The sequence below is a fragment of the Lotus japonicus genome, chromosome 5, assembly GCF_012489685.1.
Source record: "Lotus japonicus ecotype B-129 chromosome 5, LjGifu_v1.2".
Lineage (NCBI taxonomy): Eukaryota > Viridiplantae > Streptophyta > Magnoliopsida > Fabales > Fabaceae > Lotus > Lotus japonicus.
The window spans coordinates 18,327,434-18,355,279 of record NC_080045.1 but is presented as its reverse complement, the minus strand read 5'-3'; the positions used below and the strand labels follow the sequence as shown (position 1 = coordinate 18,355,279).

At 43.1% G+C, this 27,846-nt stretch overlaps 2 protein-coding genes and 1 long non-coding RNA gene across 6 annotated transcripts; 2 read left to right on the top strand and 1 right to left on the bottom strand.

Moving 5' to 3' along the window:
- Positions 1-203: 203 nt before the first annotated feature.
- On the bottom strand, positions 204-3,827 carry LOC130720997 (uncharacterized). Of its 4 annotated transcripts, XR_009013314.1 has the most exons (6): positions 3,399-3,827; positions 2,860-2,906; positions 2,614-2,735; positions 2,423-2,502; positions 2,245-2,306; positions 206-490 (listed from the first exon to the last, which is right to left on the bottom strand). It is a non-coding gene; the product is annotated as an uncharacterized LOC130720997 (long non-coding RNA). The 4 variants fall into 4 exon arrangements; XR_009013313.1 differs by having other exon boundaries at positions 204-490; positions 2,245-2,502; XR_009013312.1 differs by lacking the exon at positions 206-490 and having other exon boundaries at positions 1,425-2,306.
- Positions 3,828-5,466: 1,639 nt separating this feature from the next.
- LOC130720311 (40S ribosomal protein S17-4-like) lies at positions 5,467-6,189 on the top strand. The gene has a single exon (XM_057570940.1). The coding sequence runs from the start codon at positions 5,571-5,573 to the stop codon at positions 6,000-6,002; it is 432 nt and encodes a 143-aa protein (XP_057426923.1). The 5' UTR covers positions 5,467-5,570; the 3' UTR covers positions 6,003-6,189.
- Positions 6,190-9,765: 3,576 nt separating this feature from the next.
- Positions 9,766-13,556, top strand: LOC130719225 (uncharacterized). Its single transcript, XM_057569857.1, has 2 exons — positions 9,766-10,329; positions 10,674-13,556. The coding sequence occupies exons 1-2, from the start codon at positions 9,766-9,768 to the stop codon at positions 13,554-13,556; spliced, it is 3,447 nt and encodes a 1,148-aa protein (XP_057425840.1).
- Positions 13,557-27,846: the final 14,290 nt, after the last annotated feature.

The window sequence follows — 27,846 nt, the reverse complement described above, 5'->3', positions numbered from 1 at the left end:
CTTAATTGATTGTCTTGGAATGAATTCTATATTTATACTAATTGTCTGTATTGTCCAGGTGAGCATCTCAATCCTTATTCATTCTTCGCTGAATTCAGTTTATACTTGAACATGATCTGTTCTTAAATTGCTTATGAATATGGTTGTTCCTCATGGCTGTTTCTTTTTTCTGCTCAATCAGATATGGTATATAAAAACAGCAAAATTTATAAAAGATACATTAGCCATTTGAAGCGAGTGAGGAAAGTCAGAAAATTTCTGAATCACAGTAATGATGGAGTTCATCAAGATTTTGTGCACTGCCTCATTTTCTCTAATTATGAGTTACATTGCTCTACTCAGCAGCAGTTACATTGCTCTTCTTAGCAACAAGAGTATGAAACGGAACACATTGTAATTCTTTAACAGGTTGGTTGCTGAATTTCTTCAAAAAAATGTGCTTATGATGCTTCATAATACTTCAACTTTGGATGTTTTAGCTTTTTTTTCCCTGAAATTATTGCAAGTTGTATGTTAAATAGTTGAGAGTTCATCCCCACATAGTCAATATCATCAAATGAAAAATTTACACCACATATAAATGTTAGTTTTTTGGTTGATACATTCAAGTCTTGATGTTAATGTCAGTTTCTAACCATGTTTACAGAGGAAAAACTCATGGTTATTGCTACAACAAGTGAACTGGGTTTCTTGGACTCTATTGGATTTTGTAATACTTTCTCTGTCACTTACTATGTCATGTTCTTACCTTGAACACAAATGTTGCAAAGAAGGTAAATATATTTATTCTTAGCTTTGTGGTATAGCACACGGGCTATGTAACATTTTCATTATGAATGTTTCATATTACCATTGGTGCTTTTATATTCCCTGCTCTATTTTTATATTGTGCACTATTTTAGTTTCATATTACCATAGGCTTTACTGATTTTTCACTCTTGGTCTAATTTAAACTCTCATTCAATGGAAGATGAGAATTCCTTCTGCTGAAGTAACAGTAACAGAGGAACATAGGGATGCTACACAACTTGCAAAATCCAAAGCCTTCCATGCTATATCACTCGGCAAGACATTCCCTTTTTTTTTCTTTTCAAACTCTCTCAATTGTTTGTGTTGTTAGATTCACATTCTTTATCTCTATTGTGACATTTTAATGTTTTAATTTCCAGGTAATTTCACTTTGTTTCTACCTCCAATTACACACCAGTAAGAAGTCTCCATTACTCACACAGTTACTCATAATATAGTAATCAATAGCTTAATTTGCAAAGCAAAATCAAATTTGCAGCTATCAATTGCACAGCTTTAATATTTTTTATCTTATTTCAAGAATGCTCTTAACTGAAGAAATAAGTTTGAGAGTTACAAACGAACTCCAAAATTTAAAAAATTGAAAGAAAGATATAATAAACTGCCCTTCACAGTCAGAAACAAAATATAACTATTTAATATTTATTGTAGATCCACAATGACAACTCAAATCTTTCCAAACATTTAAAGTGGAGGCCAAAGCCTACTTCCTACAAATCAATCTCAGAATACCGAACACACCAAAACAGTCAACAATGGTGGCAGTCTATTCCTATCCATGCCCCTAAACCTAATTTCATGTCAATAATAATGGCACTGAAGGAAAGCACATGCGGAAGCTTGGAGGCTGCAAGCATCTTCATTCATTGACCAATAATAATCTGTCTTATTGCCTTTTCTTCACATTCACTTTTTTTTGGTAGATCTCAGCCAAACATGGTAATTGGTACTTGGGGCTGATAACCTTCAAGTCAGGTCTTATTTGGCTAAATCATTTCTTTCTTCCTACTCTTTTACCTTGCTTACAGAATAGTAATTGCAAGTGCAGTGGTAGTTAGCAATAGCAAAGCTCTCCCCATTTTTCAAAAGTTAGAAATAGTTAAATGAAAAATAGCATGACTTAATAGTTATATGATTTCAACTTAGAAGAAAAGAAAGAAAAGAGGTTAAAACGAAGCTGTAGAATAAGGTTAAAGGGTTCAATTTAGATATATGGAAGTAGAATAAGAGCACCAACATTTGCATGCAATTTAGTCAAAGAAAAAGGGTACAAAAAGAGGAGAAACACTTGCAGGATTGTAATCTGTAAAGCAGCAAGGGCTGCAATTTCAGACACAATAGTAGTGAAGGATAATACACACAGAGGGAAGAACAACAAACACAGTGAGGGAAGAAGGACAAAACATGTACTGCAAATAAAAAAATTTTACTCACTTGATATTTGGTTGGAGATTTCTGAAAATTCCCAGAGAAGCACAAACAGAAGAATGAAGCACCTGATTTGTGAAGAACAAAAGAAAGTGATCCAATACATATGTACTACAAATGCAAACAAAGGAAAATCAAGAGAAGAAAATCATATAAATAACAAAAAATACATGGAATAGCAGACCTTGCACTTTAAACTCAGTACTTCATGCTGACCATTGCTAGCCAAGAATGATGTTTCATTGATGAAAGCTTCAACATTCACTGTGTCATCATCCTCAAGGTTAATCGATCTATTTCACTTTCATCATTCAGCTTTAAAAGGTATAATATCAATCAAAACCAAAGAAAGAAGTACATAACATTGTAGGTTACCTTCAAGTTGATCCTTCTTCCTCTATGGCCAAAGGCAAATCCATGAGCGATTAAATTCTGCAGACACCGATTTCATATCAGCAGAGAGGGGACGGGGCTGCGTTGCAACCGTTGCTGCAACTCTGTCGCCAGGTGCGCCATCAATATCACATTTAGGACCACAGAAGAGAAAGAAATCATTTTGATCTCAAAAGGTAAAAACATAAGAACCAAAATTTAAGAAGGCATATAACTAAGGGTTCATACCAATGTCGAAGAAGATAACGCTTCCAAAGTTCACCACTCATCACCGCCTGAAATGGAAAGAACAAATGGCAGAAAATTGTGAAAGTCGATAGATGAAAATTGAAATGGAAAGAAGGTAAAAGTTAAACAGTCAAGATTGATAACAATAATTCTTAATAAAAAATCAAGATTGATAACCATATATTATCTACCCCAATATCAAGTATAGATAATGGCTATGCTATAAAAAAATTCACTTGAGGAAACCAAGTCCAAGAAATTGTATTCTATAGCAATATCAAAATTAAGAAATGGAAGAGAAATAACCTGATCACTTGAGGAAAAGCACCGCTGTCCCCAACCTGTAAAATGATACACATGATGAAAAATTGAAAACTAAACAGTCTCCCCTAATCTACTGAAAAACTGCAAACAAAGTCCAAGAAATTGTATTATGTAGCTATATCAAAGTTAAGCTAATCTAGACCAACAGGGCACAGGGGAAGATTTTGGAAATCAAGTAATTAAGAGAAACTAAAGGTTAGGGTTGCGAATGAAACCTGAAGAGTGAGCGACTACTGTTAATTGCTTCAGTTCACAGTAAGATGCTTCTGATCGAGTGAAAACGTCAGAAATCAAGGGGTCATAATATCTCAATTGCAAACGTGGCTTGAAGGAGCTCCAAAGAAACCCATCGACCACAAAAGAATCAAATCCGCGAGGCATATGTTGGGGGTTCTCTGTAGGAATCGAAGTGGGTGGGGGGAAGTGGCGGCTCTCACGTGGGCGTAGAGAAGGAGGGCGTCGAGGGGCTCCTAGTCGCAGATGAAGCCGATGATGAGGGTGTTCCAGACGGAGGAGGTGCTGGAAATCGATCTAGAGGGCAATCGTTGGAGCAAGGAGAAGCAGTGTATGAGAGAAAGGTTTTAAACGAACTTGAAACCTAGAAACGGCTGAGAGTAGGAGAAAAGGAAGAGTCTGTATTTTGTTGAAACTGAAAATCCTTTCACAAATTTAATAAATTCCTTGAATGAAAGATGTAGTGAAACTGATATGAATGAACGGCTGAGATCAAATCTGAGTGAAATAAAATAACTTTTTACAAAAATATCCATGCCCAGCTCTCATAGTCATTGGAATAAATTGTTGAAGGACTTTTTTGCCCCTAAGGCTGCAAAACTTTGCTTTTATATATATTATAGATAGATAGATTATAGATTATAGATAGATAAATTATGTTTTAAAATTAGGTTTTAATGAGACATTTTTTCAAGTCTTCTTCCAAGGGGTTTCTTTTATGAGGAATGAGGATAGCTTGAGATGTAATTTTGTTTGTCTTTAGCTTTCCTTACTACTTGTTATTTTTTCTCACCTTGTATTGGTTGAAGTACCATTTGTACTTCATTTTAATATAATTGTATGGCTTAAAAAAATGTTCTAACCTCTAATATTAACAAGATTTTGATATAACATTTTGGAATATTTTCTTTCTCGGTGTTATGCTGATTCAAGTTAAAAGAGTTATTAACCATGGTGATGATGTGATGGTTTAGGACAAGGAATTGTGTTAGAAACATGAGACTGCTTTAACCATGAGTAGGGGTGGAAATAGTCAGGCGGCTCGTCAGGGGCCTATGGCTCGGCTCGTCTGAGGCTCGGTCCGACCTGACTCGCTTATTAAAAAGGTACAGCTTAGGTTTTTTAAAATGCTTGTTTAACTTAAAAGGCCAGACCCAATCAATTAAAAAAGTCTATTTAGCCTAATAGACCGGCCTACTTATCTATTATTTTTATTAATAATATAAAAAATATAATATAATTATATATAATTTAATTTTAGTTGTGTTTGTTTACAATAATAGAGGTTTTATTCTTTGAAATGTAATGATATACATGTTAATTTATTTGAAAAGAAAATGCAATGATATATAAAAAGGCCTATTAGCCCGTCAGCCTATTAGCCCGCTGGTCTAATGACCTTCTTTTGGTGAAACTTTATGTTAAATAGGCTTTTAAGTAGGCTTGTAGGTCAGGCCAGACCTTATAAAAGGTTGGGCCAAGCCTTAAAATTTGGTCTATTGATAGGCCAGAGGCCATGCTTGGGCCCCGAAAAGAGAATGCAGGCCAGACTTGGGCCACACAAAGTCTGGCTCGGCCTGCCCTATTTCCACCCTTAACCATGAGTGCCTTTTATAGATGAAAAAATTATTGTAACCATATATGCATTAAATATACAAATTCATAGTTTGAAAATGCATCCTAGTAATTAACAAGGTCACCACTTCATCTCAAGCAAGTAGTTGGAGGTTCAAATCTCAACTCTTGTGAATGAAGAAAAATATATTGGTCACTCCTAGTTGCGTAGTGCGTTGATCATGAGGTGAGAGATTAGTGTCACGGTTATAGAAAAACATAAATATATAAGAGTGTTTTTTTCTAAAAGCATAAAGATTACTTAATTAAAAATAGTTTTGTTATTAAAAAAACAAAAGTTTTGTTTAGTAATTTTGTTTTTGGTCAAGAGTATTTTTTTTAAAATTTTTTTTAAGACAATAGTCACAAATGGACCAGGCCCATTATCAAAAACACCTAACCCTATCTCCTTCCCACCATATATACTCAATTCCATTTCACTCCACCGCGCCTCTGCAAAACCCTAATCCCATTGCGTGCGCTCTCTCCCTCTCCTCTCCCCACCGCCGCCGCAGTCTCCGCCACTTCCAGATCGGAAAATGGGTCGCGTCCGCACAAAGACAGTGAAGAAGTCCTCTCGTCAAGTTATCGAGAGGTACTACTCTCGCATGACACTGGATTTCCACACGAACAAGAAGATCCTCGAGGAGGTTGCTCTCATCCCATCCAAGAGGCTCCGCAACAAGATCGCCGGATTCTCCACCCATCTCATGAAGCGCATCCAGAAGGGTCCAGTTCGTGGAATCTCGCTCAAGCTTCAGGAGGAGGAGCGTGAACGCCGCATGGATTTCGTCCCTGATGAATCCGCCATCAAGACTGATCATATCGCGGTTGATAAGGAGACTCTTGAAATGCTTGCTGCTCTCGGCATGGCGGAGATTCCAGGTGTTGTTCAGGTTGATCCAGTTCCGGTTCAGCAAATTGCCTACGGTCGCGGTGCCGGCGCCGGTGCCCCTGGCCGGAGGTATTGATTAAATACCTGTTTTTCGTTCTCGTTTTCATCATGTGCGAGTACTTTATATCAGTTGAATTTTAGTTTTTGATGGGATTATATATTCAGTAATTGGGATTGTTGAAGATTTTGTTATGGAAATTATGATGTTTTGCTATGTTGTTGAACCTTTAGATTAATTTTTAGTAGTCAATGTTGTTATCGAACTGGCGTTTGCTTTGCTCGATGGATTCTCTTTGTGGGTTGTCATTTTTTGAGAAATTACTTCGTGTTCATCGTATCATTGCAACAATTTGTTCAACAATTTAACCTGTTTTGCATTTTATGGAAATTAGTACTTCGGTCATTGCAACTTATTGAAAGTTCGGTTAATTTCTGAGTTTATGTTGCTGCTCTATTGGCTTTTACTCCTATGGGATTATCTTCGTGCTTTGCAATTGAACACATTTTTAGCATACTTTCGATGTCATTGCAAGTAATTGTTCAGTGATTAATGGTCTTCTGGTCGATAATTTTCTCTGGTAATTGAATGTAGTTTTCAACCAAACATTTTTTTTAATATATTTTAGGGTGTCATTGTTCCAACTCCTGCATTTTTCTCCTAGTTCCCCAATTGTTTGTGAAGGAGAGAAGGGTTGATGGAATTTGACAGTGGAGGTGTCCTGTGGTAGGGGGGTAGTTACTGATTTGTGACAATAGCTGATTAGGGATACTGGGTAAACAGTGTAGATTAATGAATTGGATTGTGATTTGTTCTTGATTTACGAAGTGCTGAATCCTGAGTTTTACATTATGGAGGTTTATTGTCATTGTTCCAACTCCTAGCATTTCTTAGGTCCCCAATTGTGTGATGAAGTGAAGAGTTGATAGAATTTGACAGTGGAGGATTCTCTGTGGGGAGGGGGTTACCTATTTTTGACAACAGCTGATTAGGGACACTGGTTGAATAGCGAAGATGATGTACGAAGTGCTATGAGTTTCACTTCATAGAGGGGTTTGTTCTGAGGGTAATGATGGAGTTGGCATGCAAGAATGTAGTTGGGGAGGAATTTTTTTGGCTGCGTACGGTAAGAAGGTAGTGAAGGGGCTAATTTTTGGGTGCTCTGGTGGTGTGGTTGCCCAAGTGATGTGAGTGAACGGCCTTAGTAGGAAATCAAAGATGGATACTTTGAATTTACTAATAAGTTAATCGATGCTTCTTTTGCTGAGTAAAATAGGACTGCGTTTTGTATGAAGTGTGCCGGTCTGAGTTGAAAGTGTTGACGTTCCTTGAATATGTGATCTTTTGATCCCATGTGTATGTCACTCAAGATCCATTTTAAGTGTGACTGAATAGTTTAAAATGAGCAAATCAATCAAGTGTCACTCACAATCCATTTTAAGTGGAAATGAAAGGAGAAAAGTGAGATGAGAAGAAATGAGATAAATTAAGAGGTGTGATGTTTAGTATAATTGAAAAGAGGATAAAAGAGTGTAAATGAATCGGAAAATGTTATGAATTTGAATGAATCATGTCTTTGAACAAATTCACCATATACTCTCGAGTTTGATGGAATTATGAATGCACTACATTTTACTATTCAACTCACCCCAATTTTCTTTATACTTTTTTATGATCTACGTCTCTGGTAAGTATTACCTTAAAAATGTGCCTAGTATAATTAACACTGTTTTTATTTTACAATTGTAAGTATATATTTCTTTGTCACCATATTGATCATGATAATTTTTCCGACGGAAACATTAAAATCGGTTTGAAATTTGTCAAAAGTAGAAGAGTCACCAATCACCATATGGATGATGTATAGTTTTATCATACATTCAATTAATTACACCAACCAATATAAAATATATTAAAACTTTAAATTAAATTGATCAGCCAATTTTTTTGGGTATTTCTCTTACGCTATTTATTCGTACATGTTATGTAGTGATTGGTGCTATATAGAAACTCCAACTATATATAGTATAGTATTCAATTAACAACTTCCGCTTCAAAATCTTCAACTTCAAGTAGGAAACTCTTTTTTTTGGGTCTTTTTCTTTTAAAATTTTTTTGGGTCTAAAAGTAGGAACCTTAATTTTTTTTATTTGATAAAAAGGGGCAAACGCCCAAACAGAAAACAGAGAAAATCAAGAACTAAGTCTGGGGAATAAAAACCCCTACAATATCATCGCGCAGCAGTGGAAACAGGGATCGGAACCTTAATAGAAAAGGTGGATGAAAATGATATAGAAGAAGATGTGAGGGTTCAAGTACAACAACTGAATGAAAAAGTAATCACCTATTGGTTGTAAGACAAGGTCTCACAATAAAAAATAAAATAAGAATTAAGGTCACCTCTAGGACAAGGCTTTCTTTAAAAGCAAAATGAACTAACACTCACCATTGGGTCAAGCAAAATTTCAAGCCTACGCTTTGCAATGCAATAACTACACTCACCTCACCATCATCTTTTACTCATGCAATTATGCATATATATGCTCTGATCTATAACATTTAAACGCATTATATGTGCATATACAAGCTTAGGGGTGACACCCACACGGGATAGGGGCGGGGAGTGTCTTCCCGCTCTCCATCTCCACATCTCTCTATTGTCCCTGCCCCTATCCCTATTCCTTGGGGCGGAGTGAATTTTCACCCTATCCTGTTCCCCATCTTCCCACGGATATCTACGGGATCCCTAACATTTCATTAAAAAATTAAATTAAGTATATAAATACATAAATTTATGCAAAATAAACCTTTTAAAGCGGGAAGTAGATTCAAGTTCAATATTTGTAAGTGTATTATTGTATTTTGACTTATATATACGGGGCGGGGACTTCGTAGGGCAGGGGTAGTGATCTTCATTCCCGTCCCAAAATTCTTATCGGAGGATTTTCGTCTCCATCTGCATTGACACGGGGCAAAGTTCTCCAAGATCGGAGTCCCAAAGAAGTAGTCCCCACGGGGATCCCCATCTTCAGGTGGAAATTACCATTCCTATACAAGCTACAATAAATTTTTCCGGCCTCCATGGCTTGAAACTGGTTCATTACCATCGTTTTGTATAAGCACTAGAGGTTTACAACAAGAAAACTTTGATTATTGGAATAGGCTCATCTCAAGCAAGAGAGAAATTGTTGGGATTTTAAATCTGAGTAATTGATTTCTCATTGTTCCGGGAGCCCTGACCGAAGACGGGCAGGGCACCCAGAGCGACCGTGGACCCCACCGAACGTCCCTGCCGGGGACGCTCTAAAGGAGCCTTGGAGCTCCCTACCTATGGGACCTACCACCTAAAGGTAAAGACAAGATCTAAGGCCCACTTAGTAGGGGTTGACCTAGGCCAACCACCCTAGGGGGTAGGTTGGCTGGTGCAGATCCGTAGTGGTCCCCAAGCCGTTGGATCACTGTTCCACCGCAGCTACCGCAGGTAATCCAACGGCGGGCTTCACCCTACGTACCAGCCATGCATGACGTTGCATGGCTCAAACCCTAATCTCACCTCCACTATATAAGAGGAGCACCCCCTCCATTTACAAGGTAACGTATTCTCACTACTCTCTCTATACTCACCACTTCACTTACTGACTTCAGCATCGGAGTGCCTTGCAGGAGCCCCTTCCGGGACCTCACCGGCTTTGGAGTCCTTCAGCACGTCCAGATCCCCTCTCCTACCCCTTGTCAACGGGTAGCTTGGTCTCTCCCAGATCAATTGGCACCGTCTGTGGGGATCCGGTAAAACTCTTCCCAACACCGCGTGCCGTCGCCTCAAGTCATCAGCCAGCACACTATGGTGGAAACACGTCAGACTTCCCGTCGCCCCGTACCAACCCTTGAAGGCCATGTAGAGACTATCAACGAAGGAACAGAGCGCCGCACTCCTCCTCCTCAACCCCAGCACCCCCCTCCTCCGACTCCTCAACCGCAGCCCCCTCGCTCACCAGAGCCCGCGGCCATTACCCCGCATACGGCCCATGAGGCACTCTGCCGTTTGGAGGCACGCATCCGAGCCATGGAAGAGGACAACGGGGCGGGACGAGAACAGGCCCGCAGCTTGAGGGTTCGCGACGCTCAAGAGGAGATTCGCATGCTCCGAGCACGCCTGCGACAACTTGAGGAGCAGGAAACTCACTCGCGCCCCCAACCCGTGTTTTCCCAGGAAGAAGAGACGAGTGGGGGCCCAATCCGACCCCCCTACTACCAGGAGGAGCGCCGCCGAGCTCCCGCGGCGGAGAGGGTGGCCAGCCATACTCCACAGAGACACCGCTCCCCCCGAAGGAGCCCTTCCAGGCGCAGGAGTCCTTCCCCGACTCGAGACAGGACTCACAACCGCCCCAGGTCCAACAACGCTCTTGTCTCCTATCCAGCACCGATCGGAGGCCCACTGTCCCCAGAAATTATGACTTTCCCCTTTCCCCAGGGCTGGGCCCGACCCAAAGTGAAACTCTACGAGGGGACACAAACCCGCAAGAACACGTGAACTTCTTCATGGGTGCGATGCAGTATGCAGGGGCCATCGACCCCTTATACTGCCGCTGCTTCCCCATGAGTCTCGGAAAGGGACCCATGAACTGGTTCTAGAACCTGCCGAGCAACTCCCTTCACGACTGGAACGGGGTCGTGTCCTGCTTTTTATCCCAGTACTCTTCGGTTCGCAATATACCTAAGACAGCACAAACCTTGGCTTTGGTTAAACAGAAAGAGAAGGAGTCTCTGAAGGCGTTTCTCAACCGGTTCAACAAGGAGGCTGGGGATATCACCGGTCTCCTCCCCGACACTAGGTTGGTCCTAGCTACCGCAGCTCTCGCTCCAGGACCCTTCCTGACCTCGCTGGACGGAAAACCAGCCAACACTCTAGAGGAATTTCTGGCCCGAGCAGAGAAGTTCATAAATACGGAGGATGCTGCAACCCTACGAGCCGCGAGTCAGACGCTCGCGATCAAAGGACCGCCGAAGGTGAAAGAGCATAAAGACCAACCTTCGGCCCGGGACTCCCGACGGAAGGGTCAGGACGAACGGAAGCCGAAGAAGAAGAAGTATGATAATTACACTCCACTGAACTCCTCCCTATCACGTATCCTGAGGGAGAAGGCCTCCACCGACCTCAGGGACCGACCCCCTCCACTTATGACGAGGGGGGACAAGCTGGATTCTAAGAGATTTTGTGAGTTCCACGACAGCCCGGGCCACAACACGGACGAGTGCTTGAATCTCAAGGACAAGGTGGAGGAGCTGATCAGAGCAGGCAGGTTATCTAGATATGTGGCCATGTCATCAGGTGACCTCCCACGACCATGCTCACCGCCCCCCCGACGGTCACCGACCCCACCAAGACACCGTGCCCGAACCCCTCCAAGGCACCGAACCCCTCCCAGGCGCCGATCGCCCGATCGGCAAGACAGGACGCCACCCCGCCGCCAAAGCCCAGAGCGCCGCGGACGAAGCCGAGAACGTAGAAGAAGCCCCGACCGACACGGCCGGGATGAAGTTAGAAGGCATCATGGAAACAACCTAGTCAGCGTTGGTTCGATAGCCGGAGGCTGGGCCGCAGGAGGACCCACTAACAACAGCCGGAAAAGGAGTACCCGCGTCATCATGTCCGCGGCAGGAAGGCCTCGTCCAGGGTCCCTCCACCCCCCAAGGCAGAAGGTGGCCATCACCTTCGCGGAAGACGATTACAGCGAAGATACCGGCGAGGAGGATGACCCCATCGTCGTTGAAGCCTTGATCGACAATGGTAAGATCCGAAGGACACTCATCGATACAGGTAGTTCCGCTGACATTATGTTTTATGACGCTTATAAAAGCTTAGGGCTATCGGTGAAGGACCTGCTCCCCTACGACCATGATTTGACCGGGTTCACAGGGGACAGAGTCCTGCCCTTAGGCTATTTTGATACTTGCCTTTCCCTGGGAGATCATAGGATTTGCAGGACTATTAAAGCTCGCTTTCTGGTGGTGGAATGTCCAACGGCGTACAACGCCATCCTTGGCAGGCCAAGCCTCAACACTTTCAGGGCGATCATATCCACCCACCACCTGATGCTTAAGTACCCCTGGGCAGGAAGGGCGGTACCAGTACGCGGCAATCTCGAAATGGCAAGGAGCTGCTACAACTCCAGCTGCAGGCTGGCCAGGGAGGAAAGGAAGAGAAAGAAGTCCAAAGCCCACGACCAGGGTGACAACTTTCACGTTCAACACACCAGTTTCATGACTGACCTCGACCCCCGAGTGGACCAGTCCAGAGACGATCAGCGCCTCAAACCCGACGGGGAGTCTCGCCCTATTCAGGTCGGTCTCCTTCCGGAGAATACCACAAACATAGCTCGTGGCCTCCCCCGGGACCTCTCCAAACGCATGGAAAAGCTGCTGCTATCAAATGGGAAGTTATTTGCTTGGTCGTCGGCGGATATGCCAGGCATCGACCCTGCATTCTGCAGCCACAAGCTATCCGTCGACCGGAAATTCAAACCAGTCGCTCAGAAGAAAAGGCAAACGAGCGCCGAGAAACAGCAAGTCATCAAGCAGCAGACTACGGAGTTGCTTCAGGCCGGGATCATTCGAGAAGTCAAGGACACTACTTGGCTCTCCAACGTGGTCCTGGTCAAGAAGGCAAACGGGAAGTGGCGCATGTGCGTCGACTACACCGACCTCAACAAGGCATGCCCTAAGGACCCTTTCCCTTTACCGAGCATTGATGCACTTGTGGACAATTCCTCCGGGTACGAATACCTCTCTCTCATGGATGCTTACTCAGGCTACAACCAAATCCCTATGCATAGGGATGACGAGGAGAAAACTGCTTTCATCACCGATCGGGGCACTTACTGCTACACTATGCTGCCCTTCGGCCTCAAGAACGTAGTGGCAACCTATCAAAGGATGATGACCCGGATCTTCGGAGACTTGATGGGAAAATCGGTCGAAGTTTATATAGATGACATCATAGTCAAGACCCCGAAGGGAGGAGATCACGCAGCAGACCTTGCGGTCGTCTTCGAGCAGTTAAGGAAACACAACATGCGCCTCAACCCCGACAAATGTACTTTTGGTGTTCGGAGCGGGAAGTTTCTGGGATACATGCTGACCAACCGTGGAATCATGCTGAACCCTGACAAATGTCAAGCGATCATGAATATGAAGAGCCCACGTACTGTCAAAGAAGTCCAACAGCTTGCGGGTCGCATGGCCGCGATCGGCTGCTTTTTGTTAAAGGCCGCCCTCCGCGCACTTCCTCTCTACTCACTCCTAAAGAAGGGAGCAACCTTTGAGTGGTCGGAAGAAGCCGACGCCGCGTTCACCCTGCTGAAGGAAATCCTGTCATCCCCTCCTATCCTGACCAGCCCCAAACCAAGAGAGACCCTGTACCTTTACTTGGCACTACGGGAAAAGGCAGTAAGTTCCGTTCTGATCAGGGAAGAGGAAGGAGTACAACTACCTGTCTATTTTGTCAGCCGTTCTTTGAAAGGGGCAGAGCTCAGGTATAAGATGCTAGAGAAAGTGGTGCTGACCTTACTGACCACCGCTCGGCGGCTGCGGAGATATTTTCAGGCTCATCGCATCGTGGTACGTACCGACTAGCCGGTCCGGCAGGTCCTCCACAAGCCCGACCTGGCCGGCCGGATGGTTAGCTGGTCAATCGAGCTCTCCGAGCACGACATCCGCTACGAGCCCAGGATAGCCATTAAAGCGCAGATCCTAGCCGACTTCTTGGTCGAACTCACAAATGAAGAGGAGCCCCCTGCCGAGACTACATGGGTGGTCAACGTAGACGGCTCGAGTAACAAAGAAGGAGGCGGGGCTGGGATCGTCCTGCAAAGCAGCACCGGGATGGTGGTCGAGCAATCCCTCCGCTTTAACTTCCCAACCACAAATAACCAGGCAGAGTATGAGGTCTGCATTGCGGGACTGGTCACAGCTCAAGACCTAGGAGCAAAGGAGATCCTTGTTTGCTGCGACTCTCTTCTGGTCGTCTCTCAAGCAAATGGAGAAGCTCAAGCTAAAGATCCCATCCTAGAGCAGTACTTGGCCCATTTGAAGCGACTGGCTTCGACCTTCACCAAAGTAGAATTCCACCACGTCCCTAGAGCCCAGAATGATAGAGCAGACACTCTGGCCAAATTAGCCAGCACTGGGAAACCTGGCCTGAATGGAACGGTTATTCAAGGAACCCTAGCTCTCCCTTATGTCGCTGACCCCAATCGTCCGATGGGACAAACCATGATGCCAGTCAGCATGGAGGAAGAATGGAGGTCCCCGATCCTCAAGTACCTCAGATCTGGATGGTTGCCAGAGGACAAGGCCGAAGCCAAGAAGTTGGTACGGTGCGCCTCCTGGTACACCATAGTTAACAACGACCTCTTCAAGCAGGGATTCTCCACCCCTCTTCTCAAATGCTTGCCCAAGGACCAAGCTGCTTATGTCCTAGCGGAAATCCATGAAGGCAGCTGCGGTCACCATCCGGGTGGACGCTCCTTTGCCCGGAAAGTACTCCGAGCCGGCTACTACTGGTTGCACAAGATTTTGAGTGTAGTCCTTCATGAAAACCGGAGCTTAAAGCAATTGATACTTAGCAAACAAGTCTCTTAACCCCCTTTTGTTTCAGAATTTTTTCTTTTTTTTGGAACTTCACCCATTCCATGGAGCTCATTTTTTTCTTTTGACTTTTTTCAATTTTTTCTTTGGGGCAAGAGACAATTGCATTTTTTTATAAACTAGCTCCATTAAGAGTTAAGAACCACAACTCCCCATTGAATCCAACCAATCATCCAGCCCAATAAACAAGGTAACAATAGAATCTCCATAAGGCTCAAAAGGGTCAACTAGGGACAAAGATGTTATAAACCAAATTCTGAAGTCCGAGAAAACCTACCAGTCTCAAAAATGCAAGTCTCATAGAGCTACTCTCAAGGGTGCACCAAATGAAACACAGAACCAAGAAGTGCAAGGGAGTCAGGATCCTCCAGGGAAATTATACAGTGAAGGGTCAAAGATGGACCCTTGTGAACTCACATCAACTCTATCCTCAAGATAACACTTAGAAGACTGAAGTCTCTCCCTCTCTTTCCCAACATACAATCACTCCCCAAAAGAAAGCACAAAGTATCCACTTAAAAAAAATTTCAAAACCAGCATCATGTGAGAGAGCAAAACTTGGGAACATATCATTTGAGTATAAGAAAGTAATGACCAAGGTTTAAAAGACTCTATGCATGATCAAAAAGGATAAACAAAAACAAAAATCTACAAAAGAAAAATATGCAAAAATGCATGAACTAAACTCAGAGTAAGAAAAGAACCTCCTTTCAAGTGATTGAGTGCTTCCAAGTGTTCTCCAATGGTTTTTATTTCCTGCAAAACAAAACAGAAGACAAAACGTAAAACAGAAAAAAAAAACATGGGTTGTCTCCCATTCAGCCCTAAGTTTAAGTTTTAGGTAGACTAAACTTCAAACTCGTAACTCAAACCAAAAATCACAAACAATCCCCGGCAACGGCGCCAAAAACTTGTTGGTCAATCCGCAAGTGTACGAATCCACCCGGCTTTAATTATCGAACCACAGGGATTGTGAGTGACTAAATTCAGTTTAAGCTTTGAGTTTGAAGGTTGGTTTTATTGAATAAGAGATATGTTGAAGTAGTAATAAGGAAAAAGGAAAATAAAAAGACAATTCAGAAAATAACATGCTTTGAGTTCTTGTTCATCTAGTCAATTTAAGCACATCATTCTATGCACATGTTCTCATGGATCTCTCCTTGATGATATCGCCTAGTTACTCACTTATTGATTCCTCACATAAGCAATTCTCCCATACTAAAAGCTAAGCCCAATTCCTTGTGTACTTAGTCATTTATATGAGGTTTTAGATCATGCAAATTCAGGCCATCAAACCCCAACCCTTCCTCTATTCCTAGTAGCAAGCAAAGAAGGGGTAATCCCACAACAAGTCCCTAATCTATAACAAACTTCCGTTCTATTATAGAAAAGCATAAAGCTAGCACATGTTCTAACTTGAAAGATAAAGCATGGATATGGGATTCAAGGAAAGAAGAAGAACATGTGGGAAAGAACTTAAGATTATAACTTAAAAGGAAAAGTCTTACAAGGAAACCAAAGTAAAAGAAGAGAGATTAGCCAAGCATGCTTGGCTAAAAACCTGAATTACAAGCCTAGAAGCCCTCTCACACTCTCCTAGATGCTCCTCTACCTCTGAGTTTATGTAAAAATGAAAGTAGTATCCAAGATTACAAAAGAAAATGACTAAAATCCTATTTATAGGCAAAAATCACGAGTCTGGGCTGTTCCTAGCGCTCAGGCGCCAATTCAGAGCGCCTGAGCGCCAATTGCATGCCCAAAACATGCTCTCTGGAGCTAATTGGCGCCTAGGCGCCAATTCCCAGCGCCTGGGCGCCAATTCCAAAAGCTTCAGGAAATTGCACTAGCGCCTAGGCGCCAATTCCCAGCGCCTAGGCGCTCAAGCTCGCTTGGAAAAGACTCTTTGGCTTCTGTAACACCTCTTTCAATCCTCTTTAAGTCCTCCTTCAATTCCATGCTTCTTGGCCTTCTATTACCTTCAGTTTCTGCTCTCCAAACCTAACCAACAAGTCAAGGAAGAATCTAGAAGCTCAAAGAGCTCATTAGCACAAGAGGTCCTTCATAAAACAAAAGAAAATCATGCAAGTCCTAAACTTAACTTAAAATGCAAGAAAACTCCCTATAAAACTACAAAATTACCAAAACAAAACAAAGACTCAAGAAAAGATAAAAATGCATGAGAATGCATGAAACTACATGAGACACAAGAAAAAGGCTCAAAACCTACAAGGAAAAAACCCTAAAAACATCATATAAACCCGGGTCATCAGGCACCGAGACCCGCCGGGCACAAAAATATTAAAGGCCCTTCGGGCACGAAATAACTCAAAGACGAGTAAAGAAGAAGGAACACAACACAAAAAGAAAATATAATAATAAGTTCTTACAAACACCGGATGAAAAGTAGGGACAATAAGTCTTTACAAACGCGAAACAATAATTAGAAACAACAAGTTTATACAAGCACTAGAAAACGACCAAATAAGTCCAAACTACAATTAGAAACTAAATCTCAAGGGGCTGACTCGGCCGGGAAGGTCGGGGTGAACTGCTTCTGACCATCCAGCGTGCCAATCTTTCCCCCCAGTACTACCTTCCTATAATGGAGAGGGCCCACGTCCAACCCCGGGTGGACCACCTCAAGCTGGGCCAAAGCGTTGTCGAAAGAGGCCTTGTGTATCTCCTTAAGATTGGCCCTCATCTTCTTCCTCTCAGCCCCCAGATCGGCAACCTTCTTCTTGAGCTCAGCGTTCTTCGCCTTCAGGTCCTCGATCTCCTTGAGTTCTCCCTCGCGAGCAGCCTTCACGTCTTTCAGTTCCTGCTCAGCTTTCTCTGCCCGGTCACGCAGATAGTCATTTTCCTTCTCGCTCATCTCCAACTTGGTTACAAACTGCCTGGCCTTGGCCGTCACCTCATGCACTTCCCCTTGTAGTTTCACCTTAGCGGCGGTCAGCTCTTCAACCGCCTTCTTAGCATCAACCAGCTCTTTCTCCGCCTCAGCAAACTTACGCTCGGCTTCGCTCGCCTGCTCCTTGACTTCTTCCACGTCGAGCACCGGCCCCTGCTGCACATGACGAATGACGGAGGCAGTCTGAAGCACTGCTTTCTGAGAATAGTTCAAGAGATTGTAGGGTTCCTTCGCGCTCAGGAACAACCGGTCAAGCTCATTGTACACCAGAGCATCGATTTGGTCGTTGTGCTCCTCCGTGTCCACCGCCTCGCGGCTCCACACAGAAGTTGGCTCCGGGGGACGCACTTGGGTAATCGGGGTTACTCGTTCAGGAGAGCGACTCTCCCTGCCCGAGGAGCGGCGTTTTCTCTTGACCGGGCGCTCTGAGCAACCCTTATCCCCCTCAAGGGAAGCCTCCTGCTGACGTTCGGGATTCACCGGGCCCGACCCGGGATCGGTTGTTTCTTCGCCATTGACCGTTTCACTCTGACCGGCCCCAACAGGGTTGGCCTCGGCTACCGGTTTCCCCTAGTCGCCAAGTCCATCTCCCACGTCTCGTGCAACCTCCTGTTCCCCATCACTGTCGGTCTCGACCTCGTCGACTGGAACTTGTAACGCAGCGACCAAAGCGGCGTTGACCTCCATCTTAGCACCTGCACAGGAATGACAAGAGAGAGGTTAGTCGGGCAAAGGGGCACGTATTACTTTAGGCATAATGATAAAGACACCTTACCTCTCGCGCGCAATAAGCACGCGTTCTTTCGAACGCTATAAGTACAAAGATTGTAACAACGCAACAGCCGTATACAGAACTCCTTGGGTGGGTTTCCCCTCGCTTCCTTCCGGATAGCGGCCACCAGGAGATTCTTGAAGGCCAAATCAACCTCCGACAAAGCTCCGGCCTCAAAGCCGAAATTACTGAGCTTGACGTCATAGTGCTTGGCATTCCACGCCAGCGGGAACCGAGCACGGCTGGCGCCACTCGGGGTCCGTTCAAACCACCAGTAAGGAGGCGGAGTGGTGGGCGCCACCCGGAAGAATTGGTCTTTAAAATCTCGGTAAGACTCGGCGAAAGGGTGGAAGATCTGGAGATCCTTACCCGACCTCAGGGTTACAATCCCGTACCCACCATGTCCTTGGGTATGGGCCACTTCGAATAAATGAAAGAACAACGGGATTGACGGTTTCTGACCGAACAAGACGCAAGCGACCTCGTAAACGCGCACGAAGCCCCAAGCCCCGGGATGAAGCTGCGATGGTGCGACCGCCATATGTCGAAGAACATCACATTGAAAATCCGTGAGGGGCATCCTCACCTTCACTTTCTTCATGGTGTAGATGTGCATGTACACCCCGAACGGCGAAGTATGGGGCAACCGCTCCAGCTTGCTCGGCAAGTACACCATGTGGCTGGGACCGACTTGAGTCTGCGACATAAAGCGCTGACTCCAGAAGTAATCTTCATTCTCGTTGGCGTACTCCGACGGGAGACCAAGAATGATGCAGCACCACTTATCGTACGCGGCCGCATCCCCCTCCAGATGAGGAAATTTTTCCCGGCCGATCTTCTTGCTCTTGGGCGCCTCTGCCCGGGACCTAGAGGCAAAAGCCTCCTTCGGGGCCTCACCCACAGCCTTGCCTTTCTTCTTCTTAGTCGGCCTCACCATGATGGCACCTGCACAAGAGAGAACGCCGTATCAACACCTAGTTTGTTTGAATCGGCTCAAAGAAGGACCTACCCGGGGTCCATCTTTGCCCTAGGCAGGACAGCGCAACCGTGCGACGACGAAGACCCTCTGAAAGAATCTTCCCCGCCGCAAAAGGGGGCCACAAGGGGAGGGGAAACTCCCTCAGGGGCAAGCAACCCGCTCTACTTAAAAAACAAAGAAAAAAAAACTTAAGGGGAAGAATAGGAGAAACAAGGACTTACGAGGAAAGACTGAAAGAACTGTCGGACGACCACCGCGCGGGAAGGAGGACCACTGTGAAGCACCGGCAACTAGCAGAAAAGAAGAGGGAGAGCCTTCGGAGAAATCAGGGATGCAAAAGTGCAAATGAATTCCCCCCTCCCTCTTTTATAGAAAACTAGGGGGGAGACGTGACGTTTCGAAAACCCTAGTTTCCCTAATCATGACGCTTGGGGAAACCAAAGGGAATCGTCCAATCAGGCCCTGCCACGTCAGAAAGGAGGCAGCGACGGCGAAGCGACGCACGCCTCCAGAGGCACGTGGGAGAGAGATCACGAAGCGACGCGACCCACCCTGAGACGACACGCACCATCTCAAGAGTCAGGTGCAGTAAATGCAGTGGGCCCCAAAGCTTCACACCATTCCCTTTCCCCGCGTCCTTTCAACTATTCAAATTCAAACCACGGAACGGTTGACCCCCAGAACGACCTGATCGATAAGAGACCTGGTCGCCCTAACACCAGACCACCACGGTCGGAATCGCACCCGGTCGGTAGAGTCTGTATATACAACCAAGGGGAGGCGCGCGTTGACCACCGGCCACTGCATTTAATGCCCTCTTCATTTCTCTAAAGAAACTCCTGGGAAAAGATTAAGGGGCGTTACCTCCCAGGAAGGTTTTGAGTATAAATAACAACCCCCCTACATACCACACACTACCCTCAAACGACGATGACCCCCATAGAGACCCTCCTAAAGACACTCAGGGCTGAGGCCCTGGACTGCGACCTGTACTATTCTTTCCAGACGCAGGCCACCACCTTCGATAGGATTAGATCCCTAATCAACAGACTTCTGGCCGAGGGACCCGATCCCCAACTGAGAGCAGGGCTGCTGATCCTCTTGGAATTGGCAGAAGAGATGTGGGAGCTGCACCGGCGCCGCTCGGAGATTAGCATGCTAATTTGGGGGCTGGAGATATCCGCCGCCGAGCATAAAGGAGAAGAAGGGGGAGCGGCTGAGGAGATCAAAGCCGAGCTGACCCCTCTTCTAGCCGCGAGGAGGGATCTCGACAGAGACCTAGGAGACGCTCACCTCCGCTACAACGCTATGCGTGTAACCCCCCTTTCTAAGAATACCGAATGTAACGGCCTAACGGCCCCCCGCACTTAATGAATAACGAGTAAAGACTTGAATTCTTGATCCTTAGGTTACTATTCTGAGAACTTCCATAACGCCACGAGCATAGGACATATTAACCCTTGCCCCGCTAGACCAACGGACCAGGGCTAGGGGGCTACTGTTCCGGGAGCCCTGACCGAAGACGGGCAGGGCGCCTAGAGCGACCGTGGACCCCACCGAACGTCCCTGCCGGGGACGCTCTAAAGGAGCCTTGGAGCTCCCTACCTATGGGACCTACCACCTAAAGGTAAAGACAAGATCTAAGGCCCACTTAGTAGGGGTTGACCTAGGTCAACCACCCTAGGGGGTAGGTTGGCTGGTGGAGATCCGTAGTGGTCCCCAAGCCGTTGGATCACTGTTCCACTACAGCTACCGCGGGTAATCCAACGGTGGGCTTCACCCTACGTACGAGTCATGCATGACGTTGCATGGCTCCAACCCTAATCTCACCTCCACTATATAAGAGGAGCACCCCCTCCATTTACAAGGTAACGTATTCTCACTACTCTCTCTATACTCACCACTTCACTTACTGACTTCAGCATCGGAGTGCCTTGCAGGAGCCCCTTCCGGGACCACACCGGCTTTGGAGTCCTTCAGCACGTCCAGATCCCCTCTCCTACCCCTTGTCAACGGGTAGCTTGGTCTCTCCCAGATCACTCATGATTATGATAACTTATTTTACACTATAATTTGACTCTTTTACTTTAGAGGAGTCTAATCTTTGATACGCAAGGCCGCATGAATTTTGATATTACAGATCTTGTTATGAAAGAAGAGCCGAGGTTTATAAAGACAATCAATACGGATGCACCTGCCTATCTTACACTTTGATTCTGGGTGGAAGTTCTTAATTTCAATACAATGGGTGATATTACTACTTGTTTTTGCCTTGGAAGAAGCCCATGTTCTTTCATAAATGAATGGTCGATATTGCTATTATGTCAAAGTACATAAGTATGTGATGATTTTGGCCTTTGGTTGTTCACCTTAAAGCTCCAACTCGATAATATATTAAGTGATTGGAGCTTTGAGTGTATTAAAAGCAACTAGAATGGTCATCTTTGCATTGATACAATTATCCCCTATCCTTGATTTATACTCTACCAAATGTGAGGGAGTGATTTCAATGCAAGAAAATCAGATTTAGAAATGCACTATCCCCATTTGGTTGGTTTAAGGGACGAATCCCTTAGTCAGGGCATCCCAAGTCTAGATAAGTCTTAGTAAGAATGACACAAATTTGTTTGCCTCTCAACTCAATCCTTAATAGGTTGTTTACTCCTAAGTCCTACCTGATCGAGCATAGGTATATACTTTGGGGTTAAGGCATCCCAGACCCTATTTGAGCCTGCCTACACCCACAAGGTTTATTTGAATGGTTCCTTAGACCACAATTGTATTTGTTGACTTTTGGTTTGGTCACATGGCCTTAGGAGGTCGAGCGCTCCATATTTTTTATTATATGCTCTAAACTGAGGAAGTGAACTCGAGAAAGACGCATTATTTTAAAATAAGAGAAACATAAGAAAGGCGCAAGAACACTGCATGGCATATATTGACCTTTCTTGTGTTTCGTTTGGTACCGTATAGTGCTTCCCCTTAAATAATAAAAACTACATCACTTACATTATGTTTGTAGGAAGAGAGATAGGCAAGAGAGAAATAGGGAAGAGAGATAGAGAAGAGATAGGGTAACTACCCTAGTTTGGTGAAAGAGAGGATGAGTTGCAGAGGTGAGCCCCATACCTTTTTTGCAGTCTCCCAAAAATGAGAAGAGATAGGGCTGAAGTGCTTTTATTTATTTATTTTTCCAGTTTTGCAATTTATAGGTGGTTTCAAGGCGCCAGAAAAGTTGAATGTGAATGGGAGCCACAGTGACGATGGTGAGTTCTGAGAGGGTTTTGGTTGTGTGATGAGAGATGAAAATTGCACTTGGATATTTGATTTGGTTGGGCATTAGATAGAGGAAGATCCTTTATGGCTGAGGCACTGACCTTGTTCCACGGCCTCTCCCAAGCTTGAATCGGTGGCTTCAAGCCGGTGGTATGCGAGTCGGATTGCTAAGACTTGGTAGATGTTGTGGAGAAGGAAAATTCTAAGAGGCTCTTTACCATTGTGTAGGACATCAAGTTTCTTTTTAGGCATGATTGGTTGGTCACTATCCAATGGATTGCGAAAGAGTGTAACTGAGTTGCTGACTTATTGAGTAAAATCGGTGTTAGATTTACTAATTCTTGTAGTAGTGTAGTAGATGTTTCTGATTTTGAGCTGAAAACTCTCTTGTTAAGAGATTTTGTGTTCATTATGTAGTTGCATCTTTCTTTGTACCTAATGAATAATAAAAACTTTTTCAATATGTTAAAAAAAATGTTAGTATCACTCCTCATACATTTTGGTAATGCTGGAATTCATGATAGATAAAGATGGTGTATCATTATGTTTAACACATCATAATTTAATAAAATAAGATAACAACTGGAACTTAAATTAAACACTTTAAATAATAATAAAACAATCTCTATCACTTATGTAATGATTGTGATGTGAAAATTAGTCTCATGACTATCAATTGTAAGATACTTTAGAGAAAAAAAACAAATAACATACTAATGGAGGGTAATAATAAGGCAATTTCTGTGGTACTGATCTATAAATCAAGGAGTTTCATGTCATTTAGGCTTAATTTTTCATGATTTCTTCTATAATAAATTGTTTTAATTTACAATTAGTAATTTATATTCTAAATAATCAACTACATGGTACCAAACTCTCTAATTTTGAAAGATACCGGAGCAACACCATAAAAACATGGTAGTTGAATCGTGTATCGTATCGTGTATCGAAAGACCTATTTTTCGTCTCGTGTATTGTATCGTATTATGTATCGTACGATACAAACACACACAAAAATAAGTCATAAATGAAAAATATACGATATATATAATATAATTAATCAAAATATGACAAATGCAAGTCTTCATCTCCTTCAAAATCATCAATAACATGACAAATGCAAAGCACTTCCATCCTTGCTAAACTGTGCTTTAAACCATACTGCAGTAAAGGTGAACAACGTTGAAGTTGAACCCGTAAGCGTTGAAGTTGAACCCTTGTCAAGAGATGAAATCGGGGATTTAGGGTAATTTCAATCCCTAAATGCATTGGGTCGACCCACTTTGGCCCAAATTCATAAAACGCTAAAAAAATTAAAATATCCAAACTGGGTCTCGAGCCTGACCCGGTTTGCCCAATTTCTGTATCGTGCGATACAACTTCGTATCGCGATACAACGATACATGATGCGATACAGCCGATACGGACGCGATACATGGACAATTCGATACACAAGTACGATACGTATCATTTACCTAAAAAAATGTATCGTATCGCGTATCGTATCGGTGTATCGGTCGATACTTACTACCATGCATAAAAATATGAGAAAAATGATGATGCACCGACGGTGTAAATTTTTCTTACACCGTCAACCAATCAAATTTCAAGAATGTGTCACATTAATTAGTAAAATTAAATAAAAAGAGAGATTTTCTCACATCCTTACAATCTGATTGGCTGACGGTGTAAGTGCATAGAAATTAGAGTAATGATATATACACACCTCACTTTCTCTTCCATCCCATTTCCACACATTTTTCTTTCTATTTCTCTCTGCATTTTCTATCACATCACAAATCATATCACTCATTCCTCTCTCTTTTCTTCTTTTTACATGAGATGGAGGTGGAAATGGATTGTTGAGATAACATTATTCAATTCGGATGGTTATCGATCTGTCATGGATAGATAAGAATAAGATGTTGCCTGAAAAGTCTGAAGGAGAATGGGATTGTTGTCTATTTGTAAAAGGCAGCAGTACATCATTGAAAGTACGTTCGGTGAACTTTGCCACGTTGACCATAAATTTCTTAGCCAATTTCTTAATATGGAATATGACATCCCTATTTTAGTTTGCAGGTGATATTTTCTTATCAGATTTCATAATTTCCTTGACCATGGATTTTCGTTTGTCCTCAAATTTAATAGATGATTACAACTTAATTTTTAAAATATAAAATTTCTATTATAATTTTTTTATTAATTTTTGTAAAAATAATTATATTCATACTTTCAAAAAATTTAATAATAATTTCTATGTATTTAATTTATTTTTAACAAAAGCAACAAAGGCGCAGAAAAAACAAAAACAAACTATCCTAGAACATCCCTGCACAATAGCATGATTACAAACGAAGGCGGAGCCTTCCAAACACGCGGAGGAGCATGGGTCCGAGAGGTAAACCTAGTTAGAGCATCTGCCACACTATTTCGCTCGCAAGAAATTTAAATAAACGTAACACTTCACTCCCAAGCTAACATTGCCCGAATAGCATCAATAATATCCCGGTGCCCAAATGCACTCGTATCACGGTTTTAGCCCAACACATCAGCTACCTCAATGTTATCCACGTTGCACACAATGTCCCGAATGCCCGACTCCCAAGCATACTTCAAATCGTCCCGCACCCCAAGAAGCTCTACTGCAAAAGCACTTCCTACACCATACGATTTCGTGAAGCCAAAAACCTAGTATCCCATCTAGTCTAAAATCATACCACCACTACCCATCACACTCTCACGCTCAACCCAACTACCGTTCGTGAAGAGGCGAACATCAACGGTAGCATGCTGAGCATCAGATCCAGCCGCCAGAGGCATTAGCTTACCCCACCTCGTGAACTCATTAACAACAACATGCACTTGTCAAAGAACAACAGGCAACGACCAAGGCTGTGGATTAAATACATGATTGTTCTGCTATTTCCAAATACACCAGAGGACAACAATAACCAGCACTTGCTTTGGGCCTAGGAGCTGCATAAAAAACCAGCTATATATTAAAGGAAGGGGCCACGGTCATAAGAAGGGGAATAACGCAAAAATATTTCATTTTATTTAATATTAATTAAAGGTAAATTATTAAATGGTAATTAATCTAATATTCATTTAAAAATTAATTAATGCAAAAAAAATTTGTTGAAATTGAATATCTTTTAAAGAAGGTAACTCAACTGAATTTGATTTAAATGTAAATATGAAAAACCATATCACATGGGATTAGGATCCTAATCCATACGGTATTGGTGACTGATTATAAAAAATAAGGGCTTATTTGACACGTCGTATTAGGTATGATAGTATAAGCTTATACAACATATTATGTACGTATCCATTGTTTGATGCTAACTATGTACGTATTATATAAGTTTATACATTAATTACCTCTTATACATTAAAACTAGAAATAATACTCGTGCGTTGCACGAGTTTATTTACACTATTTTTTTTAATATAGTATGAAAATTATTATAGTGTAATTAAATTTCTTTTGTATTTAGCATTGAATTAATTTTAAAAACTTTGGTCGTAACCTATTCAATTGATTTAGGTTCTTTGTTTTTGGATTTATTAATATGGTTTCAATGAAGAGTGACTGATTTATCATATATCTGGTTATAAATATTGATACTCAGTTAGGGGAATTATTGTCCCCAGATGTTATTCTATTTTTCAATTATAACTAATCCTTAAAAACCAATTTAATATATTTTTTTTTTCGAACGATGAATGAATAATATTAAAAATAAACCTGAGCAAAAACAAACTCAAGGCAAGTAGTAAATACAACCAGAGGAAACCAAAGGCAAGAAACACGGACAGAACTTGAGCTATAAAAGAACCCACCACCAACCCGCAGAATGGCAGAAAGAAATATCCCAAGAAAGAGCCTCATTAAAACCTTACTTGGAAAAACCCATTGGGATTAAAATCAAGCAAGGAAAAAGAGTACCACAATCTTGAGATAGCCAATCTGCACCTAAAACATAAACTAGAAGTCTAAAATTATTTTAGCTCAGCCCGTTGTCCCAAACAGCAAAACGTAAATGAAACATCAGCAAAGCACCCATTTTCGTGCGGCAGACATCAACCAACAGTAACCAGCAGCAATTAACAGCACAATTAGTGACAGCAACAACAGCAACAGTTTTTTCTGTCAAATAATAACAGCAAAATCCAGCAACAGCAACAACAACTCAACTGCAACAACAGCATCAGATTTTTCAGCCAAACAGCAACACCAACAGTTTTTTCTGTCAAACAATAACAGCAAAATCCAGCAACAGCAACAACAACTCAACAACAACAACAGCATCAGATTTTTCAGCCAAACAGCAACAGCAACAGAAACAGAATTGATGACAGCACCAGATGTGAAATAACAGCAACAGCGAAAACCATCAACAGCAAACAGCATCCTGATTATTCCAACAGTACCAGCTTCAGCAAAAACCAGCAAACAGCATCCAGCATCAAATCACAGCGCAATGAATGACAACAGCAACAACAACGCGACAACAACCATCACGGCCATGATGTTTTCAGCAGCAGCAAGTGCAGGAAAAATTCAACCAATCAAAGTCATGATTGATATTTTCCAAGCCCCATCAAACAAAACATAAGCCTCCCATTATCCTGCAAACAAGAAAAGAAAGCCAAGAAAAACACCTCCTGGTGCTAATTACATATTAGTTTAGCGAATAGAACCAAACCGGTTCCACACAAAAACACCCTTGTTTGGCCAACTCATCCGCCTCCGCATTCCCTTCCCTCAAGATATGATTCACCCCAAGACAAGACACCAGCGACATCAAATAATCTATCATATTCATCTCATTTGTAAGCTTCCACAGTCTCATTTGTTCGCCTTTTACCCAACCAACAGCTAAAGTTGAATCACTCTCAACCTCCACACAAGACACCATAAACTGTTGACAAAACAAAAGAGAATACAGGATAGCCAACACTTCCGCCTCATCAGCTCTATCTACCTCTACTCGTCTGGAAAATTTACCAAGCACCACCCCCGCCCCATTCCTCAAAATGCCACCAACGCCAGCACACCCCAATTGGAAGGACCCATCAACATTAAATTTTAAATTCATGCCTGCAGGAGGCTTCCAAGGCACAATTGGGCAAACCCCCGCTGTCTTAAGTATATCTATTTTGGTGAAACCCCGAGCAAATTGATCTGCCCCATATGGACAATCCATCCACCAAGCCTTTACCCATGTAAATAGCATAAACATATGAGACTCCCACACCTCTTCTTCATCAAAAGATAATTCGTCAAAAATCACGTTATTTCTAGCTGACCACATCACCCAACATAGAGCAT